Genomic DNA, 24,793 nt, shown 5'->3' with positions numbered 1-24,793 from the left:
CGGTCGTGGCCATACTGAATTAACTAGTTAAATCAGGTTAGCCAGCAGATAATGTATGTGATTTGCACGTAAACATCTACAGTACTAGTTTTTATATTCAAACTCTAACTCGGTAGTAAGCATTGGATGACATTACTAACACTACACTGTTCCTGTCGAATATTTACTCGACTCACACAATTCATGAATTCAATTGGGGTCATAAGCAGAGATATTGTCTGTCATTTCCTTGTAAATATCTAGTTCTATGTGAACTCTTGACTCTTGTCAACAATGAATCAGGGTACCAACAATACCATTCAGGTGATTGGCCAGCACCGCAATTTGGAGCATAAATGTATGAATGAATGTTTCTCTGCACAAATATAGCAAGAAAGAGAATTATGCCACTGTCTGCAAAGGCAGTAAAAATAAGCAGTTCGATCCAAACAATATCATTCTTAAATTAGTTCTGAATTCCTCACATTTTTGTAGTGGGCAAATTATATGTCAAACTGAAAGCTAGTGGGTTATTATAAGACTGAAATGAATTAGCTGCAGCGTCAGATATTCTTGCACTTTGACATAGTATCTAAGTTTATCAAAATCTAAGGAAAATTCAGCTACTAGCAAAACAACAATAGTAACATAGTAAACCATGAAATTTATGCAACCAGTGGCCTGCACAGGCAGTGTGCTGAAAACTAGTGCCATCCAACATGTTGAAATGGAATTTAATTATTACGGGAGTTGTAAACATAGATGCATAGTATGCCATCAGATGGTAAGGTGAGCTACATTCTGAAGTTTCAATGCTAGAGGAAGGAAAACAAAGGCATCACAGGGTTTAAGTTACAAAATCCATACCGGGGATCAGTGCCAGATAATGATATATGAACCCATCCTACTGGCTTCAAAAGGTCCACCGTTTTAATTTCCTGGAAGCATGGTAAATATAGTGGCCCATTATTTCAGATCAAAGACAATATTATCACTGTAAATTTGAATTTTCAAGGATCGGTTCAGTGTTCACTGGACAAGCAGGCGCAATGCAGAGGAATTGCAGAAAGAGACCAAGTTTCCCAATCAATATTTCAATAAGGTAATCCTATGATACGTCACAATATGATGTTGACAATAAGGTAGTGTAATCCATAACTATAACAATGAGAACATGCAGCAGCCCCCAGGTCTAGAAACCCGAATGCACAGACCAGGCCACCAGTTTGGTACAAGATGAAGACCAGGGGTAGAAATCAGAACTTAAAGGGCCAGACATCAAATGCCATCCTCAAGCAACAACATTTGCTAAGTCCTCTGACCATCGAGCACAGATCAGAAGCCCTTGAACATTGTTGAAACGACGATGTATCGCGGTGGAGGGAGTTACCACCTTGAGATTGTGGAAGCCGTCGCCGGCCCGGATGGAGATCTTGCTGGGCGTGTAGCTCTCGTCCAGCTTGAAATCCACGTACAGCACAACAAGCTGAAGCCCCCAATCCAGCAACAGATTAATTCAGAAGAGAAAAAGGATCAAACGCCATTTAGACAAAAATGTAACGGAAGCAGCAGCTACTCATGGTGCTCACCTGCAGCTGCACCTTCTTCTGGAACTGGATGTTGACCAGGTGCGGCTGCGCGCCGTCCGACCTGACAAAAATAAAATCCACCACCGACGGCGGCTCGGCTCAGCCCGTGATTCCGCGAGACAGAAAGAGGAGAGATTTCGACGGGGGGAGACGACGAGGACGGGTAGGGCGCTGACTGCCAGTAGGTGTCGAGGCTGTCGTCGCGGAGGGAGGCGACGCCGTTGCGGGGCTTGCAGGAGCTGACGCTCCAGGCCTCTCGATGTGGTGTGAGTGGTTGGGAGTAGGAGGGTATCATCTTCTTGATGCGGATGTTGCCTTCGAAGTTGGCGAAGAGCACGACGAGTATCATCTTCCTTCTCCCTCCTCTTCGGCCGATCTACTTACCACCTCGGCGCGCGATCCCCTCCGATCTCTCTCTCTCTCTCTGCCGCGTGCGCGTGCACGTGGGGTGTGGTGCGAGGGAGGGGGAAGGGGGCTTGCCGTGGTCTGGAGGGAGAGGAAGAGGCGGGCGGCCGGGGCTTCCCGATCTAGATCGAAGTGGAGGGAGGTGGGTGGGTGTGTCAGGAGGAAGGGGAGGGGAGAGAACGTGACTAGAGGGAGGGGATAAGGGGTGATAGCAATGGCGCACTGGTAGGGGTGCGCCATACATATAGATAGCAATGGCGCATCTTTTACCGGTGCGCCATTACTAGTTAAAACTAGTAATGGCGCACGGTGGAAAAGTGCGCCATTAGTAGTTTTGCAAAAAAGGAATAAAAATATAATAGAAAAACCAACATTAGTGGCGCACTTTCCAGCAGGTGCGCCATTACTAGTTACAACTAGTAATGGCGCACTGTGTCTGGATGCGCCATTAGTATGTTTGGACAGGCGCACTAGTTAATTTTTTTTTGCGCCATTAGTAGTTTCAACTCTAATGGCGTATCAGAAGGTGGTGCGCCATTAGTATATACTAATGGCGCACCGCTTGTCTGGTGCGCCATTAGTGTCAATCCCATCTATAGCCCTTTTTCTAGTAGTGTAAAGTGGTTGTGCCCAAGGAATTGGAGCCTCACACAGGAATAGGAAAGGGTACACAACCGAAAATGTCATGGTAGTGTGTGATTTCGATATGAGGTTCAATTTTGTTGTTCATGGATGCTCGGATCTGTTCATGACACACGTGTATGGAGCGATGCTATAGTTCGTTATGAGCATTATCCACAACCACCCACAGGTAATCTCTTGTATGTATGCATATTATTATGTAAGTGTATGCATGCATATTATTATGTAAGTGTATGCATGCATATTCTTATATACATGATCTCTTGTTGTAGATAAATACTACCTTGTCGACTCCGGATATCCCAACAGAGTTGGATATCTAGCACCATACAAAGGGCCACGGTATCATGTACCCGATTTCCAACAACACCCTCCGATGGGGAGGTATGAGACATTCAATCATCGACATTCTTCTTTGCGTAATGTTGTCGAAAGATCGTTTGGTGTTCTCAAGATGAAATGGCGTATTCTCCAAGGCATAACACGATACAAACCGGAGACCCAAAACATGATCACCACTGCATGCATGTGTCTTCACAACTACATTCGTGATAGCAAGTTACGTGATGAGCATTTTGACAAGTTTGACAATGTTGCGTATGTGCATCCTCCACAGCCGTTTACAGGTGCCACCGCTTTACCGCCTGAAGATGATGGTACCATGGCCGCTACATGTGAGGCTATTGTTGTCAGTCTTGTACCTTGAGATTGTCCATCTATTTGTAGTTTGCAACTTGCTTTTAACTTGTAATATTAAGCACTATATGATATTTCAAACTCTGGTTCTAAATTGTAATTTTAAGCACTTCATGATATTTGCAACTCCCTTTTATATTTGTAATATTATATAGTTTATGAGATTTGCATCTCGTTTTCGTATTCATATTAGACATGGTACTGTCAGAAATAATCAAGTGTTATCAATTCATCACTCAGTTCTATCTAGAAGTGTTATAGACATTTCAACAAACAACTCATAAAATAACCACAGGCTGGAATTACAGAAAAGAACTGGACAGACAATTCTGTGGGCAGTATCCCAGAATCATATTCTGGAGAATTACGAGGCGAAAAGAACCGGCCCCTATTCTCTTCTGGTACCGTGACAGCTTGCCCTTAATTTTTCATCCCCACACCAATATAAATTGACTTCTAAAAGACTGACGTTAGATTTTTAACATTTCGATCAAGTGAAAGGGTCGTAGTTCCCGGGAGAAACCATTAACTCTCCCGTGCATGCAACAGAGCTAGACTGATCAAGCCATCCTGCGTGTAATAGCGATTTAGTAACATGCATGCATATGCACGCTGCTCGTCGGTTCTGCTGTGCAGACCGACCGATCCGCCGAGACGAGAATATATTGAATGCAGCTTTCAGGCGGGATGTATGTATGATACGATCGATCGCGGTTTTTGGAAGGAGAAAAGAAAAACAAAGTCCGGGCAGAGGATAATAATAATGTGACATGACACGATCCTACTACTATGCATGCACGTGCTGCTGAGGCGCCGTGATCTGTCTGCTAGCTAGCCTGAGCATGATCGATCTATCTTAAGCAGGTGGGCGTGCATGTTACACACTTGCGTGGTCTAGCTAACACATGAGACGAGATGCGTTTTTCTTGTTTGCTCGCAGTGGAGGAGTGGAGAATGATTGGCGCCTCCCGCCTGAGCGCACAAAAGAAGAGCAGATGTCACTTTTCAGCATTTTTCAAGTGACTAGGACAATGCCCGTGCGTTGCGACGGGTGCATACATATTCTAACGTTCAATAAAAATGGCACCAGCAACATTAATTTGTTACACAGTTAAATTGTTCTTCCATCCACTATCTTTGCTTCTCTGCCTCTCCAATTCAACCTTGCAGCATCTCTCAAAGTCGCACCCCCACCCATATTTCATACTAGATGACACCCCGCGCGTTGCTGCGGGAATACATGTTAAAAATAAAAATAATTAAACACCTTTTTAAATAGATGCTTAGACAACAAAACTTTCTTGAGGATTATGTTTGGGGAAATCATGAAGCATGAAGCACAAATATTCATATGCCTTCAAATCATGGTTAGTAATAAATCGCTGGTATCACGTGACAATACAAAAAGGAAACAACCATAGATATGTGTCAATAAATAAATTAAACATTCTTTTCTAGAAAAAAATATGGTGTCAATAAAGGGACATACTTCCCCGCAAAATAAAAATAAAAATAAAGGGACATACTATACACATAGAACGAAATGCGGTTCTGTAAACAATACAAACTATGATTGATTTCACAGCTCCCTAGGTAAAAAAGAAAGGTTCAAATGTTAGAGCAATACATAGGCAACATGTGCGGGCAAAGTATGATTTGTTTTGCAAAAATAACAGCCAATATTCAAAGAAACAAAGTTAAGTTCCTTTGACTTGACGGTCTAGATAAAAAAACATACACTAAAATCTTAAAAGAATATGATTCTCGTAATTCCTCTTAATCACCATATGTCCCTCGAATACATATAGAAGAATTCTTTATCTTCCAAAGAAAGGTGCTATATGCAAACAAACACCAGCAAAAAATTCTTGATTCCTCTTTTTGGCTGCAGACAAAAGAAAATAATAAATACATGTTAAATATGAAAAAAAATCCAAATATAAAAGAATTACAAACCTTTGGTGATCCTACATAAATTTTTTTGATAGGAGTAAATGTGAGCATATATTGGTAAATGACCAATCATTGTTTCTTGACCCCTTATGTATAATTCTTTCTTGAACCGCCGATACAAATTGTACATAACGTAAGGTAATCTACATAGAACAACACATGTCACAAGAATATATATCATATATATACTTTTAACAGCATGATGAAACTGAAAGAAAAAGTATTTGGCGCCCGCATCTAATCTACCAGGATACATTGGTATGCTCATTATGTCTAATCTACCAGAATAACTTTAGAATCTAAGCATTTGGCGCCCGCATCTAATCTACCAGGATACATAAAGAGAGTTTTTGAAGTGGTAATTTAGATGCCAATGATGAGGTAAAATCAACTCGTGAGAATTCATATAAAGAGCAGCTGAACTATAAATGTCATGAATCATCAGTTGCCATCTGATTCCTACTTCCCACTATCTCCACATTTTCAAAGCAGCTGCAAATGTGTAGCAAAAATAATTTTTGATCCGACGTGGAAGAGGAGAAAGTGTTACTCACCGGAGTGGCTGAAAGTGGCGAGACTTGTGTGGGATCTCTGTAGAGGGCTTAGTTGTGCATGCATTAGTAACAAATAGACTATGTTCTAACAAAGATTACAGGGAAGGTTTAACAAAAGCTGGCTCCATGAGCCTCGTCCAAAATTAGCCAACAAAAGTCTGAAAGGCAAGGGAAAGGCATGAACGACCAGAGGCTGTCATGATCCAATAATACGCCAAAAAAGCTTAAGGACAAAAGATAGAGTTTCCACTAATAGTACTCTGCAACATCAAGAACTGAAATTAGTTATCCACCTAAAAATTTGCGTAATAACAATAGCAGGTTCCAAGATTTAAAAGTAAATCACATAAACATTCTAAGTAGGGATAATTGGTGTTGGGGGGGGGGGGGGGGGGGGGGGGGGGAAGAGCACAACATGACAACAAATAATCGAGGGAAGCGTATCTGCAAAAGAAAGAAAGTGCAACTTCTGATTGCGTTCGTTACCGCTTCAGATGTCAATCTGCACCGGCGCTCGCATGCTGCCACCCACACTGGTAGAAGTCGCCCGGCCCATTGGTCTGCGTCGGAGCTTGCACACTGCCTGACACAATCAACGCTATGTGCTGCAGTGGCGCCGTCAAGGTTGCCGATTGGTCGGCGGCGTCGAGCCGTCGACGATGAACGTGATGCGATCAATCAAGGCAGTTAACATCAGCGGGAGTGCTTGGCGAGTCTGCAGCTAAGTGTACCTTAGCAACCCCCACCCGTGGCTCTCTGCCACCAATTAAATCATCATCTCCATAAGGGCTGGATCTGAGAGGCCCTGGATGTGACGCCATGTATTTCCAACTATGGAAGCAAGCCAACCATGGTTGAGATGGGTAGATGACGCGTGATATGAAGGGACGATTGGTAACAGCAAAAATAGGAAACGGAGGAGCCGGATGATATTGAGTGGGGGATTGGAAAAGACGGGGAAGGGGACAGGCCGGAGGGAAGAGCTGTCATTGATAGTCCACCAACTGCTTTGACCACCGCCGTGGGGATTTGGAGAAGATGGGTCCTTTTTTTTACCGTGGGAGAGATAGGAGGGGTCGGTTCAACACATCTGGGAGAGGTGACGTGGCTGCATGTACACGTGGATGACGTGGACAGCTTGCATGTCTAGATAAATTGGATAGTGGGGATCAACTTCTTATGTATATAGGATGTGTTTGTCTTACCAAGGTGTACGAGTAGTTTACGATTACATAATTGTAATGTTCTCACTTTGGCTCTCCCTTCCCCCTCCCTCCCGAAGGACAAACGTTTTTAATGCAGCCATATTGGCAGACAATACTATTGTTTTGTGTAACTACATGTCAAAATTAACACCCACATTACCTCCAACCCTCAACCTCAAGAAAACAATCACCAAGATGAACAAAAGCAGCACTTTGAAACAAACTGTAATGAAGACTCGATTGGTCAAAGAGAGAAAATCTCGTGCCCACAAAGGTTAGGTTGGCCTTGAGAAATATTTTGATTGAGTAGGTTATTATATAATCATGATTTCCAACAGAACTTTGGCACAAAGGGGCCGTGCCAAATTTGAATGCAAATGCACAACACATAAAATAAACGTTTTAAACATCAAATGTTTATATGGCTTATCACAAGCTGCGAGACATACAATTGAAAGTCACCACTACAAGTTCATCCATTTCTCGTTTGTTAGGTTACCAGTGCAGGTCCTAAAATCACATCTTTAGGGTCTTATGTTCATCATTACTTCGAGCTGACACAACCATGCGTCCACACCATTCCATTGTTTGGATCTGTCAAAGAGTTTAACCACATCCCAAAAAGCAAAAGAAATAAACTTTGAACGTTTAAAGAAAGAATGTTGGCGGTCAAAAATGCTGATTCTGAGTTCGAAGAATGAGACTTGGGTGTCGTACACAAAGTCACCAATACTGATTCTTTTTCTGCAATTACAGGAATTATATACCTCTTAATGAACAATCGTAAACAAACCACACTTTTCTAACACGTGGTTCCTCTGAAATCAGTAAATCGTTACGCAACAAACTTTTGAATAGGAAATTATCGTTGACAACCTCACGCTTCCCCCACTTTTTATTCTGTAAACGTGGACTTAGACACAGGTGCACTTCAATTCCATTTATTTTGGATGATGATTATATGTTCCCTTGAACATCATGGTGTGTCCATTTACATATTACAACAGTTCCTATTCAGATTCTCTACCATAGTCAAAGAACTAAAGGTGTTCCTGAAAGATAGTAGAATGGCACAAGATAGCTGGGTTCCTACGAAGAGCACGTCAGCAAGATCTATTCTAAAAGCTTCTCATTAAGAGGAAGATTAAAAGTAGTGTTTCTTTATGTGACGATGATGGAAGAAAAATAGAAGACATAGCAAGTGTTGGTGCATTAGAAGTGGGTACAATGCTTGCATCGGAAAGTTCACTTGAAGTTAGAGATGGAAGAGATGTTGCTCTGGATGCTTTAGACGCTTATCTGAAATACCTAGAACGCAGAAGAAAAGCTAGTGGAGAATTAAGAAACTTTAATCTAACCTCGCTCAATATGGTGTATTCCCTAGAGTAGCCCGCACGAGTGCCTCCGATCTTCTTCTTGGCTTCTCAAACGCCCCAGCAGGTTCTCCCCGGGAGAATAGGAGCTCTCACCCACAACCTCCTTGACACTATTGGAAAAGTAGCTCAGGGAAACAATGTGTAATCACTTGGCCGCCTGTGTCGGTGACCTCGGGGCATCGCTAGTGGGAGGTTGCAGAGGAGAGCATGATGTCGGTGGAGGCTGATCTAGAGGATAATAATTAAACATACAATCAAAATTTGAACATACGGACTATACATGCCATCCATAATTTAAATCAGATTAGACATGTCTTACCTACATCTCAACCCTTCATCAAATAGGTACATAATATGCATCTGCATTCACTGTACATATTACACAAGCCTTCGCTCAGATAGTCCTCCTCGCCTTCTACCAATTTTTTGGCTCGTGTTCGTTGCACTGTCCCCGCTCAAACCAAAACTACAAGTCAGTGCAAAGAGGAATAGCATAGAGAGTCCAGAAAAATGTCCGGTAGAAAATTGGTGCTCCCAGCAGCATCTCCCTCGAATTCATCTCCATGACTCCATCCCTGTCCAAATACATGCAAAAGCGCTTCTGCCTAGCCTTTCCACCACGCCATGTGCAGACAGAAGAGGCACCGGTCATCGCCTCCACTTCCCCTCTTCAAATACCACATGAGTTCAGAGAACATCTACAAGAATGAGAGAACTACCACATGATTCAAAGAAAAATCATCACCTCTCCCGCGCGGCGTCAGTACTCACCCAGCATGATTTTCAAATGGAAGTGTGAATTCGGAATTTGCAAAAAGGACATGGATAAATGCTAATCATCGACGATGAAGAGGGCACGTGTACCTGATGTGGTGCTCTGGCCAGCGGCGTACGTGGTCGACGGGGAGGAGACGTCGAGTGGCGGCGCTCAGATTGGGGGAGGAGTTTGTGAAGAAAAGGGATGTCCGTAGGTCACCGCCGAGGATGCCAACCAGACAGGCAGCTAGAAGGGAGTCGCCGGCGTCGGCTACAACCCTAGATCGTGTGCTAGGTTTCTGAGGCGGCTGCGGGGGGTCTGGGAGGAGCCGCGGGGCACTGTGAGACTGCGTGCTAGGTTTCCACTGGTTGGTTTTTCTTGGCCAGTTTTCTTTGTGATGGACGAACCAAAAAATAGGTGGTGGAGGGCGTGCGGGAGCGAGAGGCAGACCAAGGTTGGACGAAGGGGAAGGCAGAACACGGTCCATTGGCAGAAAAGGGAATCTTTTACTTGTTTTTTAGATATTAGAGATTGCCAGCAGTAGCAACACGCAAGCAACCGAGAGATGCATGCGTAGTACATAGACACACCGGATATGGGCCATCGGCACACGTCCCACAACGTAGGTGTGAGGGGCAACCCAAAAAAAAATCTCCAGCATCCGTCTGTGCGCACAGAGAGACCAGTCCGCGGACACGGATGGGGAAAAATATCATCTAATCGTAGCTGCATACATTTCAAACCGCATTTTAACTAACCGGACGAAATTCATGCAAAACGGTCGATGTTCAGCAAAGTTTGGATAAAAATAGCACAAATCATCCATACATATCATGCAAATTAAGTCTAGTACGACAATGTCTCTAATTCGATTAGATCCTGAATGTCCAACAAGTTTTTCATGAACGGATTATGTCGTTCACACATACCCACCCTTCGGCTTCATCCAACAGTGTGTACACGTAAATGGCCGTCCCTCTATCTTGTGGTACACAACGACGGCACATGCAGGCTACATATAATGTGTAGACAAACATTGAGTGAATGAATAAATCAACAAGTTGAGCAAGAGGAAGTAAAACTTACGATCTCGTCCATGTGCGCGTGCAATGGCCACCTTGCCTCGAGCTGACTAACCAAGTTGCAATACTTGATGACGCTGATCTGGATAGCATGCCAACGATACGACAACGACCTCATGTTGTGTGGTTGAATGATGTACATGTTGTAGGGCACAATGTGTTTTCGTGTGTGAAGCTTTTCATGCACTTGCTCCAAAAAGGGCTCTCCTCTGCTCCTGCCTATGAAATCTGCGGATACGGCCAGCCATGCATCGCACAACAACTCATCCTTCATGGTCAAGTAGCTCATCATCCTTCGTACTCTAAAAAATGACATAGCATTTAAAAATAAGCTCAATGACATTTGACCGAACACCTACCAGGCGTGGTGTCCGCCATGGAGGTCGCCGACAGGGGCCGGAGTGTACCTGGGTACAAACGGCTCTAGGGTGGAAAGCTCCGTTGGAACAGTGAGTGCACACGTCGATGCTAGTTGCAGACGTCTGGCAATGCCTCTGTGGTGGCAGGAGACGAACAGCAGCAACGGCAGAGGTGGACGGTGCAGATGCAAAGCAAGGGGGAGAAGGGGCGGAGTGGAAGGAAATGAGACCGGGAGGGGGATTGGGTGAGCCGGGGGTGTCCGGACTCCCGCAAACCTCCCCATTTTGTCTATAATTTGAGGGAGAAATCGCGTCTGGACCGTCCCGCGCACCGATACAGGCCGACATTGGATGGTTTCCGCGGTCCGAAAAATATGGTCCAGACAATTGCGGGAGGTTTGCGGGTCTGTCCTTGAAGATGACATTCCTCCGCACCATGCGGATTGGTAGGATCGTACTCTAGTATGGTTTACTTACACTGTTCTGTATTAAAATATACGATGTTTTTTGACAATATAATAGTTGTCAAAAAGAAGTTCAAATACGTAGCTGAGACTCGACCGGGCTTTTTCTTCTTCTTGGGTGTTCTTCACTGCCCGCAATGGTGTCTTGAATCTTGATGTGTCGAGCCATCACGCAGTACGTGAAAAATTTCCAAAACAAACCTTAAATTTATAAACAAAAGCTAAATTGAATCCTAAACCCCCAATCTCTGAAATCAGCGCACAAAACTCTCTGTTTCCGGTCTACTTTGACGAAATCACTAAGTGAGGAGTACTCATTGTAAAGATCACTCCCACCTTTCCCAGGTTGCGACAAGTGACACGCTACATGTGCGCCACTTGTTGCAACCCGGGAGTTTTTCCTTTTTTCGTAGATCTGTTTATTCGAAATGTTTTATCTCTTAAACTGTGAGTCCTAATCTCGAACCGTTTTCACCGTTGGATTCCTCGTGTCGAGATCTTCAAAACTAGATCCCATGTTGATTGGTTTTAACGAAAAAAAAATCATGAAAAAACCAGACAAAAAAATCGAACCGGGAGAACGGGGTTTTTCCCTTTTCGAAAGAGGCACACATGTGCCTCTCGCGAAATCACAACCGTGCCTCTCGCGGAAGCAAAACCGTGCCTCTCGGGCATGGAAAAAACAAAAAATGCGTTTTTTTGTTTCCGAGAGGCACGGCTGTGCCTCTCGCGAAAGCACAACCGTGCCTCTCATGGAATCAAACCGTGCCTCTCGCGGAAGGAAATAAAAGACAAAAAACACAATTTTTTTCGTTTCTGAGAGGCATGTTCGTGACTTTCGCGAAAGTGCAACCGTGCCTCCCGCGGAAGCAAAACCGTGCCTCTCGCGGAAGAAAAAAAACACATATTTTTTCCGTTTTTGAGAGGCACGGTCGTGACTCTCGTGAAAGCACAATCGTGCCTCTTGCAAAAGCAAAACCGTGCCTCTCAAGAAAGGAAAAAAAACGCATTTTTTTCCGTTTCCGAGAGGCACGGCCGTGACTCTGGCGAAAGCACGGCCGTGACTCTCATGAAAGGAAAAAAAAAGAAAACGTATTTTTCGCAAAAAACAAAAAAAATCGATTGATTTAAATCGAAAAGGTAAGGAAGACCGGTGGAAAACCGAAACGTCGAAAAACCCGGAAAAAACCTTTTTAAAAAGCCAAAAATGTGTGCGGAAAATATTAAGAAAAACAAAATCTGGAGGGAGCGCCCAGAGCGCGACACGTGGCGGGCGGCTGAGAGCGCACCAAGTGGCGCTGATCATTGTGAAGCTCCCGAAGGAGCGCTCGTCAACTATTTGCTCCCCCACTCTGAACCTTGAGAGGATTTAGCCGATACTCGCTGAATTGGGCCGGCCCATTAGCGCAGTCGCTCCTGCTGCTTTGTATTTCTCTGTTTTTTTTGTTTTCTCTTTTGATTTTCCCTTTGTTATACTTTGTTTTTTCACGAGGTTTATCTGGTTTTTCTTGTATACACTTCCTTTTGAAAATCTCACAAGCACATTTTTTGAAACTTGTGAACATTCTTGAAATGTTACAACATTTGTTTGAATCGCACAAATATTATTTTATATTGTACATACATTTTTTTGAAATGCCACATACATTTTTCTAAAGTAGTGATAATTTTAAGATGTTACAAACATGTTTATACACATTTGTTCAGGTTTCAAAATTTGTTCCTAGTTTTAGAATTTTCAAAAAGTGTCTGCACTTTATAATTTGTTCAGGTTTTTAAAAATATGTTTCAAAAAGTGTTTGTCTTTTATTTTATTTTTCCCAAAAAATAGTTTTTTTCATAAGATTCATAATTTTTAGAAAGTGCTCGCACTTTATAAAATGTTCGGACATTTCAAAAATTGTTTACGTTTACAATATGTGTTTGCCCCTAAAAATGTTTTCAAAGTTTAACGCTTCGGTGTGTGCTTAAATATTTTGGGCCTCTAATTATGTCACTCATAGTCGTTTGTGGCTCTCTGGATGAGTTCAATTCTGCCAACGTCGACAATCCCTGTTTGGGAACTCGCTCAAGGTTGAAAATAGGCCGGTATCGAAGAGTTCGGTGTGTTGATTTTTAGGATTTAAAGTTTGGGGTTTGATTTAGCTTTCGTCTATAAATTTAAGGTTTGTTTTGGACTTTTTTAAGTACATACTCTCTCCATCCCTAAATATTTGTTTTCCTAGAGATTTCAATGAGTGACTACATACGGAGCAAAATGAATGAGTCTACACTCTAAATATGTCTATATACATCCGTATGTGGTAGTCCATTTGAAATCTCTAAAAAAACAAACATTTAGGAACCGAGGGAGTAGTAGCGAAGCATCCTGATATAAGTATCTAGGGAGAACATGAGGCTTCTCAGAGCTTAGCGACTCTCGGTCGTCGGATCGGTTTTTTGATGCGTTGTGAACCGTTCGATCTCGCGTCTGGAAGATCTGGGCCTTTGGATAAAAAACGGACACTGCTACAATGAATAGTATAGAAGCATTCGTGCCACCGCCTGTAAATAGCTTGCCCCGCCGAGGGCATTTTCGTCATTTCACGCTTACGCATATAAATTGCGTCCGCTCCCGTGTAGATGACCTAGCCGCCTCTCCCCCGCACCCGCGCCCTCAACCCCCGTCCTCCCGCATCCCAGCCCCGCTCGCCCCTGCCCTCTCCCCGACCTCTCCCTCCACCAGACCTCGCAGCCCCGCCCACTTCGCCGCCACCAACGCCCCGTAGACCTCGCCGCCGCCGATGCCCCTCAGACCGCGCCGCCGTGGACCTCTCTCCTCGTCTCCCTCGCACCACGCCGCCCGCAGCCTCGACCTCTCGTCATCAGAAGGGAAGGGAAGGGAAGAGAAGAGGGAGAGTGAGCAGGTCAGGCGGCAGCCAAGGTGCTCGCAGATTCGCCGGCGATGTCGTCCGACCTTGGCCTCCGAGTGCTTGTGCTCTGCCTGCTCCGCGCCCACGCAATGGCCTGCTCGGGATGCCGTGAAGGGGAACGCGACAGAAAACAAAAAATTTCCGACCTACGCACCAGCCCAGGACCACTATGGAGACTGCATACATGGTTTGATCTTTTTCGTTACCGACTCGTAGCGCTGCGGGAAGTAGAGTCGATGACGATCGGCGGTGCAGATCCCCGCAGCTAGGATTTACAACCTCCCAACCGCGAGGATGTATACCCTCATCTGCTCCTCAGACAGCCCTCCGGGAGGCGGTCGAACAGCCCCCGGACGGTGTCGCAGACAGCCCTTCGGGAGGACCTTCGAAACTCGAACGGTCACTCGGACAGCCCTTCGGGAGGACCTTCGAAACTCGGACGGTCACACGGACAGCCCTTCGGGAGGCACTCACGAAATAAGACCGAAACTACGATCTCTCTACAGAGTTGCACACATACGGTGTCATCTATCCGGCAGGGCTTCGCCGTCCAGAACTAGTTCCTGCCGGAACCCAGACAGCCTTACGGCTCTACGAAACTCTTTTCGTGGGAGGGAGAGAAGAAGCCAGATAATGCATGGCATGTGTATGAGAGCAAGGGATGAGTGTGGAGGGCTGCCCCTCCACCTCTATTTATAGAAAATCCCAAGGGGGTAGGGTAGTTTCACAAAAAACCCAAAATGCACATGAATGAAGTCCTTCCACAAGGATCTAGGAGTGAAACCAAGGAACAAGAGGGTCCCCAAGGGGGGATACCCCATGTGGCCGGCCACACCCCCATGAGGGGCCCAAAAAATGGCTCCTATCCATCCATGTCATCCCCAAGATCTTTTGGAGCAAAGCCCCAAAAGGTGGCTTTCCATAAAGTAACCATAAAGCTGATTTTCACTATTCACGACGACATTTTTCAGCGTCTGATCGAACTGAAAATATTTATGTGGGCTAAGAACATTTCCAGTACCCACTAAAATGATTTTCAACGCGTTCCGAAACAATTCCGGTTTTAGTGATTTTCATCTGCGAAACGCATCTGAAGTGGCTCCGGCAGCTCCGGAACATTTCCGGTTTTTATCTCAGAAAATTCCAAAAAGCTTCCAGAATGATTCTGGCATCCTCCAAGAATTATCAGGCATGTGCCGAAACCAATTTGACTTAATGGTGTATCCCGAAACAACTTTTCGGTATCATCGAAACTTATCCGATGACCTCTCTCTGCGGTACGATTCCGCTGTCCGAAACTTTTTCGGTGATTTTCTCTCAGACTCCCTGTCTAGTATTCAGCAGATAGATGACCCTTAAGCGTGTGACCCTATAGGTTCGGTGAAGTATAGACATGACCCGGAACCCCTTCCGATCAATGATCAACATCGGAGCCGTGGACACCCATATTGACCCCTATACCCACACGAATAAATATTTGAGTGAACCTCCAGTTGCCGTGTGCTATTCCTGTTGCTTCGCGATATGTTACAAATACCCGAGGTGAGACATGTTGGCATTCCCGTGGATCAACAACTTGTCCACTATGCTAGTTACCTCGTTACCGGTATTGTTCTCTTTTCTCGTTATCGTGTTCCGGCATCCCCGTGATCAAATCACAAAGTGTCTGGCCAGACGATGATGGATACCGTAACACCGAGAGGGCCCAGAGATATCTCTCCATCGTCGGAGGAGCAAATCCCAATCTTGAGCTATCAAGTTACTTGACACACTTTTCCATGAACCCGTAAGCCGCCGTAATAGCCACCCATTTACGGATGACGTTTAACAAACCCCAAAGTTCATGAAGCAAGCATGAAGAAACTCGATACTCTCATGGTCTAAGGAATCATGCAAACGTTAACCATCTCTGTGTTATGTACCAATAAACTTGTGACGAATGAATCTCATAGCATAACATCAATCCGGGTCGATTCAACACAAATGTTCTCTTAACATTGTGCCCTCAAAGTTGCTAGCATAGACATGCCCATGACCAGGAAAACAGAATCATCATGCAACACTTGAGCTAGTCTTAGAGGCCAGACTAAGAATACTTCTTACCGTTTATTATTCCACACGTGCATTTGAGTCTTCCTCCGAGCCTCATGGATATTGCAGACTCGAGAATCATTGCAGTTATAGCATGGAACATAAACATAATTATGAACTCGGAGATAAATAATATCATTTATTATTGCCTCTAGGGCATATCTCCTACATGCCGCCCTCCCCCCTGCTCCAACCCTAATCCCCTCCCCTCCCCTCACGCAGTTGCTGCTTTTGGTCACGCAGGTGCACGGACGCGTCCCTGCTCCTCTGGTGGACAAGGTCGGTTCTGATCTGGATGAGTAGCAATTGCTGCAGGTGGATGAGTCACGAGCCCTCATGGCTCCTCCCTCCTCCTACCCCCCACCCCCCTGAACCTGGTGAGGTCCACCCACTCTTCCTACCCCTGCACATCTATCTTATCTAGCCAATTCTCTGATTTAGCTAGGTTCCAAAGAAGAGATTTTTCTTTGTCTTTCTTGTTTTGTTTTTACCTTGCTGCCAAGGAAGGCCTTGGATCTAGCTAATTATTTACAGAGTACATGTTTGTTGCCTTGCTTGGCTTGTTGGCTAGGGTTGGGATCTTTCTCTAGGATTGTAGTGAGCTTTCAGGAAGAGGTGAATGCAGCAGGACATGTGCCTTTTGGATTGGTCTGGTGCATTTGTATTGGTCCACTTGGCTCGTGTCTATTTAGTCTTGTGTTTTTACTTGGCACCTTCATGTTTGTTTGCTGGAAAATGATGTTCTTTGTCGAGTGACATGTGAAAAACAAAGGGTTCGGTTTGTTTTGTGTTGGATTGATGCTTCTCAAAGAGAATAGGAAGAATGGCATGTTCATTGGCCTCTGTTGTTTGGTGTGGTCTGCCTAGGTTATTATGATTTGGTCTCCCTAGCCGTTGATGAATGCATTAAGTGAACATTTATTATACTATCTATACAGTTTAATCTGATGCACTTTCTTAGGCAATCAGACAATTCATATTTCGTCTAATATTCATTCTGTTTATGTGTTCACAGAACAAAGAAGACAAAACAGAGAAGAGAGACTACATGTTCTTGCAAGATGCAGTCATGCTGCTGACAGAAACAATTTTATCTCAAGGTGCAAGGTACAACACATCTCTGTAGAATACCATCACATTTTTTTCCTTTCATATTTTTTCATATATGAAGATACTATATGTCTTTTACCATTACGTTTTTTCCTTTCATCGTTTTTCACTTATGGTTCCCCTTCTACATGTTTGTCATGGCTCGGTTATGCGGTGTCCTCTGTCTCACGGTCTGAATTGCAAATTTGGTATTTTGTCAAATTCTGGCATCATCCCCACTCCTTCAGCGGCAGTGGCCGTCTCACCTTGCTCCTCACAGAAACCTCCCGGTACTATGCCATGTCGCCAAACCACTCAAATGTCAATTCTCAAAATTAATACGTAACTTCTTGGGGAGGAGGAGGACACAGAGAAACATCTCATACGCTAAAACCGAAAGTGTTGATAGTCACGAAAAGACAACTAAACAACAAAAGATTAGAGTTCAGTTTCAATTATGTATCAAATTATTTATTTCATCGAGATGTCTGAGATTTAAATTACAAGAAAATTTATTACCTTTGCCATGTGACTACAAAATCCCCTCGCTATTTTTTGATCTTGACAGCCTTTGAACCTGTTATATTATGTAACTTTGGAGAACATGCTGGACGTTCACTGTTGTTTGAGATATTAAGCTGTTCTATTTGAGATATATGGGTCGTTGGATAAGTAGGACTACTATACTGAGGTGAACATGTTGGAAGTATTTACTAGCTTTCCTCTGCTTTTTGTGCAGGTTGCGAAATTGTTGTTCAAAAACTTATCTAAAGGCCAACATGAATCATCAAGACTGTCAATTAAAACTGGACCATACCCTTTGCAGGTGAAGGTATGAATTTACAGTACATGATACATTTTTTTCTTTCAGCAAGATGAGGATAATGTGACTGTTCGTGTGCGTGCGTGCTATATGATACATTTTCGCTTTCATCAAGATGAGGATACTGTGACTGTTTGTGTGTGTGTGTGTGTGTGTGTGTGCTTGCTGGAGGTGTTAAATCAGCTAGATCTGCCTTGTGAACTGGGGCAGGGGCAACTTTAATCAGGCCTATATCCAAAGCATGCACGCATACATGTGGATCTCCTAATTAACTAATTGACTAATTAGGAGTGCCTTGTTATACTGTGATAACCCTTATGTGTCTTCTTGTGACTATCAACACTGGCCTTCCCTCTCACCTAGCCTTCCTCCGTATTATTTCTAGGTTGTTGATTCCGTAATTACTGGAAGGACGTATGTGTATTTCGGGTCCATAAATACTGCAGGCTGGTGTGTGTGTGTTTCAAGTCCATGTATATTTCTAGGTTGTCTGTGTATTCCAAGAACATGTATACCGCAGATGGAGTGCACTTAAGGTCTGTATATACTGCGAGTCCATATCTGTGCAGAGGGGATATGTATTTTAAGTTCATATATATCGCAAGGGTCTGCAGCCTATATTATGGGATCAAATGTTTGTGCTTGGTTGGTGTTTTTTCCCTTTTGTGTGGAGTTCGCTATTTTGGGTTCTTCGTTGTTTTGGGTTACCGCAGTAGATTATGCTGTTGCGAGCAGCTGTATTTCAAGATATATTATCCGAGGGGTGAAAAAGAAGGAGATGATGACATAGGTATATGATCTGGCCGGTTTATAATTCCTTTTACTGAGATCAAATGAGGTTTGGTCTGGTCTTACTCTGAAATTCTGTGCATTGTCTGCTGTTTAATTTAGCAGCTGTATTTCAAGATAGCAGAGCAATTGATGAGAAATTCTTACGAGAACATCCAGTTCTTTGAGAAAACACACACATACGCGGACACAGACACTGGCATACACATATTTTTATATGAATTCACACGCACGAAGCACATGGTTTGTTCTTATGTAAGATATGCATTAGACCATCTTATTAACAGATAATATAGCAGACGTACATGAGCAGAGAAAACTAAGGTGACGAGTGCATGCTCGTTGTAAAGTGCATTGGCATGTGCATCAGTAGTAGAAGAGAAAGCAAACTTGCTTCGCTGCATTTTCTATATGGTTTAAAAGGGCCTAAATATCCATGTGTGGGTGTGTGAGTCAGATTAATTATCTGAAATTATTTATTTTACTTACTGATAATGCATGTTTGAATATATTAATGCTTACACGAAAGTAGATAGGCCATGGTTAACAGCTACAGGATCCTCCGCGCCTACACGAAAAGGGCTCGAGCGAGAAGACGATGGATGACATCTATGTATCAGACGACGAGCTCCACGTTCCGTTCTTGCCTCAGGTTAGCCCACTTGCTGATGATCCGTTGATTTTTTTTTATGTAAACCTTCACTAGATTTGAGACAAGGCTGATAGCAATTTTCATAATATATCTTCTTAAATAGCTCTCTCCAGGATGTGTGACCGTAAGCCGACGATACATTTTGGATTTGGCTTTAAAGAGGCTTGCGGTAGCCGACAATAATATATCTTCTTAAATAGCTCTCTCCAGGATGTGCTTTCTTATTGTGTATTGATGCAGCAACTACCGTTATCGATTCTGAGGTCCCTATGTATATGGATCAATTGGTACCTGACCTGTACATGGCTCAATAACACGCATATGTGTTACTTACCCAACTACAACTCATTGACTCGCATCTTGTTGCTCCTTTTAAATGTCAGTTGTCGATGATTTTCTACTGATGTTACTACCTTCTTAGGATGTGCAGAGCACAACCGAACATCAGAAGACGCCTCCTCCGAAGTTAGATAAGTCAAGGTATACTAAATAAACTTCGCCTAGGTTATGATGTAATTGTTTCACATGCCAAAGCATTGAACCATGCTTTGAACTGTCGAACAGCAAGCGAGCTGGGAAGCAGGCTGTCTGCGGCGTTCACAAAGATTTATTTGGAAAATGCAAACCGACTGCGAGGGGTAAAAAGGTATTTTGAAAATGATATTGTGTTCTGTGTTTTCAATACTTTGACATGCTCTGATCGGAGACCTGTCCTTGGCATTTCTAGGGGCTAGGTTCAGTTGAATCTACTGTTAGGCTTTGCTTTAAAAGGGCCACTGGGCAAGGCTATTTCGGTCATCCTCCTGTCTGATACACAGGTCAAACCAGGATTCACACTCTCCCGCCGATATTTCCCTTTGCTTCCGTGAATACATATCGTCTTCTCGGCACGGCGGCGCCACCTTGGATCAGCCCTATGTCGCGCCTCTTTGGTCGTCCCTACACGTCTCAGCTCCAGCAACCAGGTCAGACCTCACCTGCGCACATCACACAGATGGTTTATATTCCTTCTAAGCCTTGAAGGTGTGCCTACATCTGAGGAATTTCTTGGATCTGTTCAGGTCGCGATGGCTGACGATGAGCTCCAGGTTCATGGCTCGCCGGGTTCCGCTGGCTCCACTAACAACTGTTTGCGAGCACTTGCACAGGTGAGCTGAGATGCGTCACGTCCCCTCTTTGATTTATCTAGACAGCTACAAAAGTATGGTCAGTATGCAGTTGAGGAGCGTGAACCAAATTTAAGAGGGAGCCAAATGAGAGCACGGCTTAGAAATAGCCAGGGCAATCCAGGGTCGAATCCAGGAAAACTTGACAATGGATTCAGTTACTATACAAATATGCACATTAAATTAATATAATGGGCTATTTTTCCATACCAAGCACACACACTCGAGGAGGCACTAGCAGCAGGCTACACACGAGTACATGAGCTAATCGATTCTTGATCCCTTGTGTTGTGTCTTGGGGTGTGATCAGAGTGCCGGAAAATCTACAGAGTTTAGCAACAGATAACAAAGTTTTGCAGTGTTTGCACTTTCAGAAGGGGGGATCATGGCCCTGTTTCGCCTCCATGAGGCTCCGCCAGTGTGAGTATGTGACTCAGCAATCTCTGTAATCAGAGGAGATACTCACGGATATAGACACTGCCATCCGTACAAAGAAAGATACATGTGATCTAGGAATAGCAAATAAATAATGATATTTAGATCCATGCGTTGTGATGATTTAAACTCTATTTCTTTGATACTGTGTAGGTAGGTTTCTTTAGAAAGACCACACACTATACGAATTTGCTTTCTGTCTTTCCACAGTATATGATCGTATCAGTCTTGCCTTCCGAGCTACTCTTGCATACTCAATATCAACCTGATTAACCAGAGACTGAGCATCTCTTCTTTATCACTATGATTGCTTTTATCAATGACTGCCTTTTCAAATTCCTCTCCTGTATTGTGATCTCAATTGCTTTAAGCAGTTCCCCATGACCTTATGTTTTGTGTTCTCTGGTACTGTAGGAAATCTAGCGAGTAGGATCCCGCACAGAACAGTTCTTGACAGCCTCCTAGCACACCTTGGGTTACCACCGGCTCAGTACAAGCGTGTTGTTCATGAGGAGGGCAAAATCTGTGTAACCGTCTTTTTCAACACCTCTACGATTGACCTTGGGGGACCAATCAGCGACACTTCTGTGCCAGGACTTTATTGCACAGACGATGAGGCTGCCGAGGATACCACTGCGATAAAGGCTGTCAGATACATAGACGATATGACTACACAGTTGTTAGAGATTTGAACCTTGCGTCGTCCAAATGACAGCAGCGCCGTGCCGAACGCTTGCTGCAACAGTTAGAAGAGTCAAAGACCAATAACATGAGGCTTGCTAGAGGTTGGCTTACATGCATTACTTTTTTATGCATTTTAGAATGCAGTTGCCATGGACTACTCTGTTGGAGATCTTCCTGATATAATGGAAGACACAAGTAGCCGCTTGGAAGGACACCTGGAAAAAATGACGCGCTATTAGATGCGGCCTCTCCTAATTCATAACTACTGTGATTTCGCCTTGCTGTACATATATTACACTTTCAAGAATGCTTGAGTACAGAAATCATTGTATTTTATATATCTCACAATTTGTTTGTATCAGGTTCATGTGAGGCAGTCCCTGTGAAGTACATTGACAAGGCAGATGAATTACTCCACTTATTAGTATGTTTAGTGATTATGGCTCCGTAGTTGGCTTTCCTTATGTGTTCTCGCTTTTGGTATCGAACTTCGTGTCAAATATAATGACTGTCTCTTTGTGGTCGTATGAATGCACCGGGCTTTGATCCTGTCTTATAATCTGATGTTGATCTTGAGATCCATTGTGTTTTACTTATATCACAATCAAATATTTTTTTAATTTATTATCATCCTGTATAAGTGCACATGCTATATTTGGGTTCTTTTGGCATATTGTTACATGCTTTGTCAAAAGGTTGAGACCGGCACCCTCGTACCAAGGCGCGGTCCTGATCTAGTCCATGTGATGACCGGAGAGACATACGGATGGACGACCACCGGTCCATCATGTGCGTTTGAACTGGTCGTCACTCTGATTGGTCCAAGCACATGCACATGCACATGCACATGAATGCGCAGAATTAGGGCATGTGCATTATTAGTTACATAGGAGTACCTGTTGTCTGTAGACTCCATACACGTCAGTTTATAGACGATATACTATAGATACCATGTACACTAGTCTGTTTATTTGGCTATCTGTAGTACAACACCATCTTGTTTTTATTTGCGTGCATGCTGAGTTTTGAAGGCTGGCTATGGAAAAGCAGAATAAGAGATTTTTTTACTGCCACAATAGATACCTATCACCCGCAAAAAAATAAATTAAATAAATAGATACCTATCCATACAACACTCCCAATCAGCGTATGATGTCCATGTCTTTGTGAGGTTACCATGTACTTATATTTTCTTTTCTTTTCCTACTGTACTATATATGCAGGGTTGTTTCCGTAATTGGGACGGCCGCCTCTGTCGGTTCCTTTCCTTTTTTTTTTTGCGTGGACGTGTCCAACTCGGACGCTCAACATATATGCAAAGCGTTTATATAAGTAACTACGAGAATTAACAAATCGATCGGATTGCTAGATCAACCTATACGTGATGGAAGAACAAGGCCTCCCGCGAGGGGATCTCCACGACGACCTGCCGCTACCCGACGACGTGCTCGCCGACCTCCTCCGCCGTCTCGCGCCGCAATCGCTCGCCGCGGCGCGGTGCGTCCGCAAGGCCTGGCGCCGCACCATCGACGAGCGCCATCTTCTTCGCGCGGACAAGCTCCCACTCTCGCTCGCCGGCATCTTCATCCAGTTTGACTACCATGTGTTCCCCGAGTTCTTCGCCCGCCCCTCTTCCTCGGCTCATGCGGCGGTCAACACCAAGCTCGACTTCTTGCCTCGCCCCAGCTATCCCTTTGGTGAGGTAGGCGACTTAGTCTTCCAAGACTATTTCGTTCAAGACCACTGCAATGGGCTCCTCTTGACCTACGGGTACGTGGTTAACCCTGCCACACGGTGCTGGGATCCTTTTACTCCACACCCTTACCCGACCGATCCAATGGGGGTCACCAATTTATCGAGGGATTATCTAGCCTTCGATCCCGCCGTGTCGCCCCACTACCAGGTGTTAAGCATCCCCTATTTGCACGAGGAGAGCACCTACAAGAGCATGGTCGCTCGCGGTTCCGCTCAATTAGACCCCTTAATGGAGAAATCCGAATGGCCACCATCTACATTCATCCTATATGTCTTCTCATCAAGATCAGGTCAGTGGGAGAGAAGGTCTTTTGCGAGACAAGTAATGCTGCAGGGGTTGTAGCCGACGCACGAAGCTGGTGGGACTGGGACAAAGGTGGTGTCGCCTACTGGCAACAAGCACTTTATGTGCAATACCAGACTAATGTTGTCATGAGGTATATACCCAGACCATTCCGTTATCAATTACCAGTTGAACCTCGCCACTTGTTTTACCATAATCAAATGATGACTCCATTTTTGGACTTATTTACAATTCATGTCAATGATTTGATCTTGTAGGATATCCCTTTCTGATGATACGTACCGTATGATTAAATTACCGGCTTACAAGAAATACATGGATTACAACCTCGGAAGATCAAAGAATGGTGTGTATTGTGCATCATACATTAATGGTGTCTTTCAAGTTTGGATTCTGGATGAATCGTACGGTCAAATGAAGTGGCTGCTGAAGGGTGAATATGACCTTAAGTGTGTGCGAGCAGATGAGTGTGTTCATGGTCCATGGGTCCTAGAAGACATTAACTATGTATTCTTTCGTTCTCAACTTCCAGATGTCAAGAAGAAAGCAATAGACAAAGAAAAAGCTGATTGGAACTCTGACAATGACGATGTAGATGAAGACATAGATGTGGTTCAAGGGCATCGTCGCCATGGATGTCACGTACTTGGATTTCACCCATTCAAAGAGATTCTCTTCTTGAGTAGCTTCACGGACAAAGAATGGGATGCTACCGTACATGCTTATCATTTGAATAGCTGGAGGGTTGAATGCTTAGGTAACATACGCCCAGCGAAATATCAACTTTTTGAAGGGCCACCATTCCCTAATGAACGACGAGAGTACAAATATTTTCCATACACGCCATGTTGGATCGGCGAATTCTATAGCACCAACAAATGTAATTCATAGTGTCATTCATCTGGAACCTCAGTACAATGTTACTTTAGTTCTGTTTATTTATTTTCTGCTGCAGGTACATTTAATAATTATTGTTCTGTTATAACAATTATATTTCAGAAATTTCGGTGCTACTCGTTGGCGCAAGAAGAA

The 24,793-nt window shown here is 44.0% G+C and overlaps 1 protein-coding gene and 1 long non-coding RNA gene across 6 annotated transcripts; one reads left to right on the top strand and one right to left on the bottom strand.

Moving 5' to 3' along the window:
* Window positions 1-252: 252 nt before the first annotated feature.
* Window positions 253-1,917, bottom strand: LOC109768628 (anaphase-promoting complex subunit 10). The gene is made up of 5 exons (XM_020327378.3): window positions 1,745-1,917; window positions 1,569-1,629; window positions 1,373-1,465; window positions 847-917; window positions 253-355 (listed from the first exon to the last, which is right to left on the bottom strand). Exons 1-5 carry the CDS (start codon window positions 1,915-1,917, stop codon window positions 268-270), a joined length of 486 nt encoding a protein of 161 aa, XP_020182967.2. The 3' UTR covers window positions 253-267.
* A 15,161-nt stretch (window positions 1,918-17,078) lies between these two features.
* LOC120968618 (uncharacterized) lies at window positions 17,079-22,278 on the top strand. Of its 5 annotated transcripts, none has more exons than XR_012188700.1 (7): window positions 17,079-17,171; window positions 17,893-17,985; window positions 19,298-19,417; window positions 19,839-20,063; window positions 20,236-20,382; window positions 20,479-20,565; window positions 21,840-22,278. It is a non-coding gene; the product is annotated as an uncharacterized lncRNA (long non-coding RNA). The 5 variants fall into 5 exon arrangements; XR_012188697.1 differs by lacking the exon at window positions 21,840-22,278 and adding an exon at window positions 21,628-21,815; XR_012188699.1 differs by lacking the exon at window positions 21,840-22,278 and having other exon boundaries at window positions 19,302-19,417; window positions 20,479-20,895.
* The last annotated feature ends 2,515 nt before the right edge of the window (window positions 22,279-24,793 follow it).

Source organism: Aegilops tauschii, chromosome 7, assembly GCF_002575655.3.
Source record: "Aegilops tauschii subsp. strangulata cultivar AL8/78 chromosome 7, Aet v6.0, whole genome shotgun sequence".
NCBI lineage: Eukaryota > Viridiplantae > Streptophyta > Magnoliopsida > Poales > Poaceae > Aegilops > Aegilops tauschii.
This window is presented reverse-complemented; position numbering and strand designations above follow the sequence as displayed.

Coding starts and splice junctions, on each gene's coding strand:
- LOC109768628 (XM_020327378.3), bottom strand. CDS start 1,917: ATGATACTCGTCGTGCTCTTCGCCAACTTCGAAGGCAACATCCGCATC. Junction 1,630..1,744: donor AGCCTCGACACCTACTGGCA/GTCAGCGCCCTA, acceptor TATTTTTGTCAG/GTCGGACGGCGCGCAGCCGC. Junction 1,466..1,568: donor AGAAGAAGGTGCAGCTGCAG/GTGAGCACCATG, acceptor TGGGGGCTTCAG/CTTGTTGTGCTGTACGTGGA.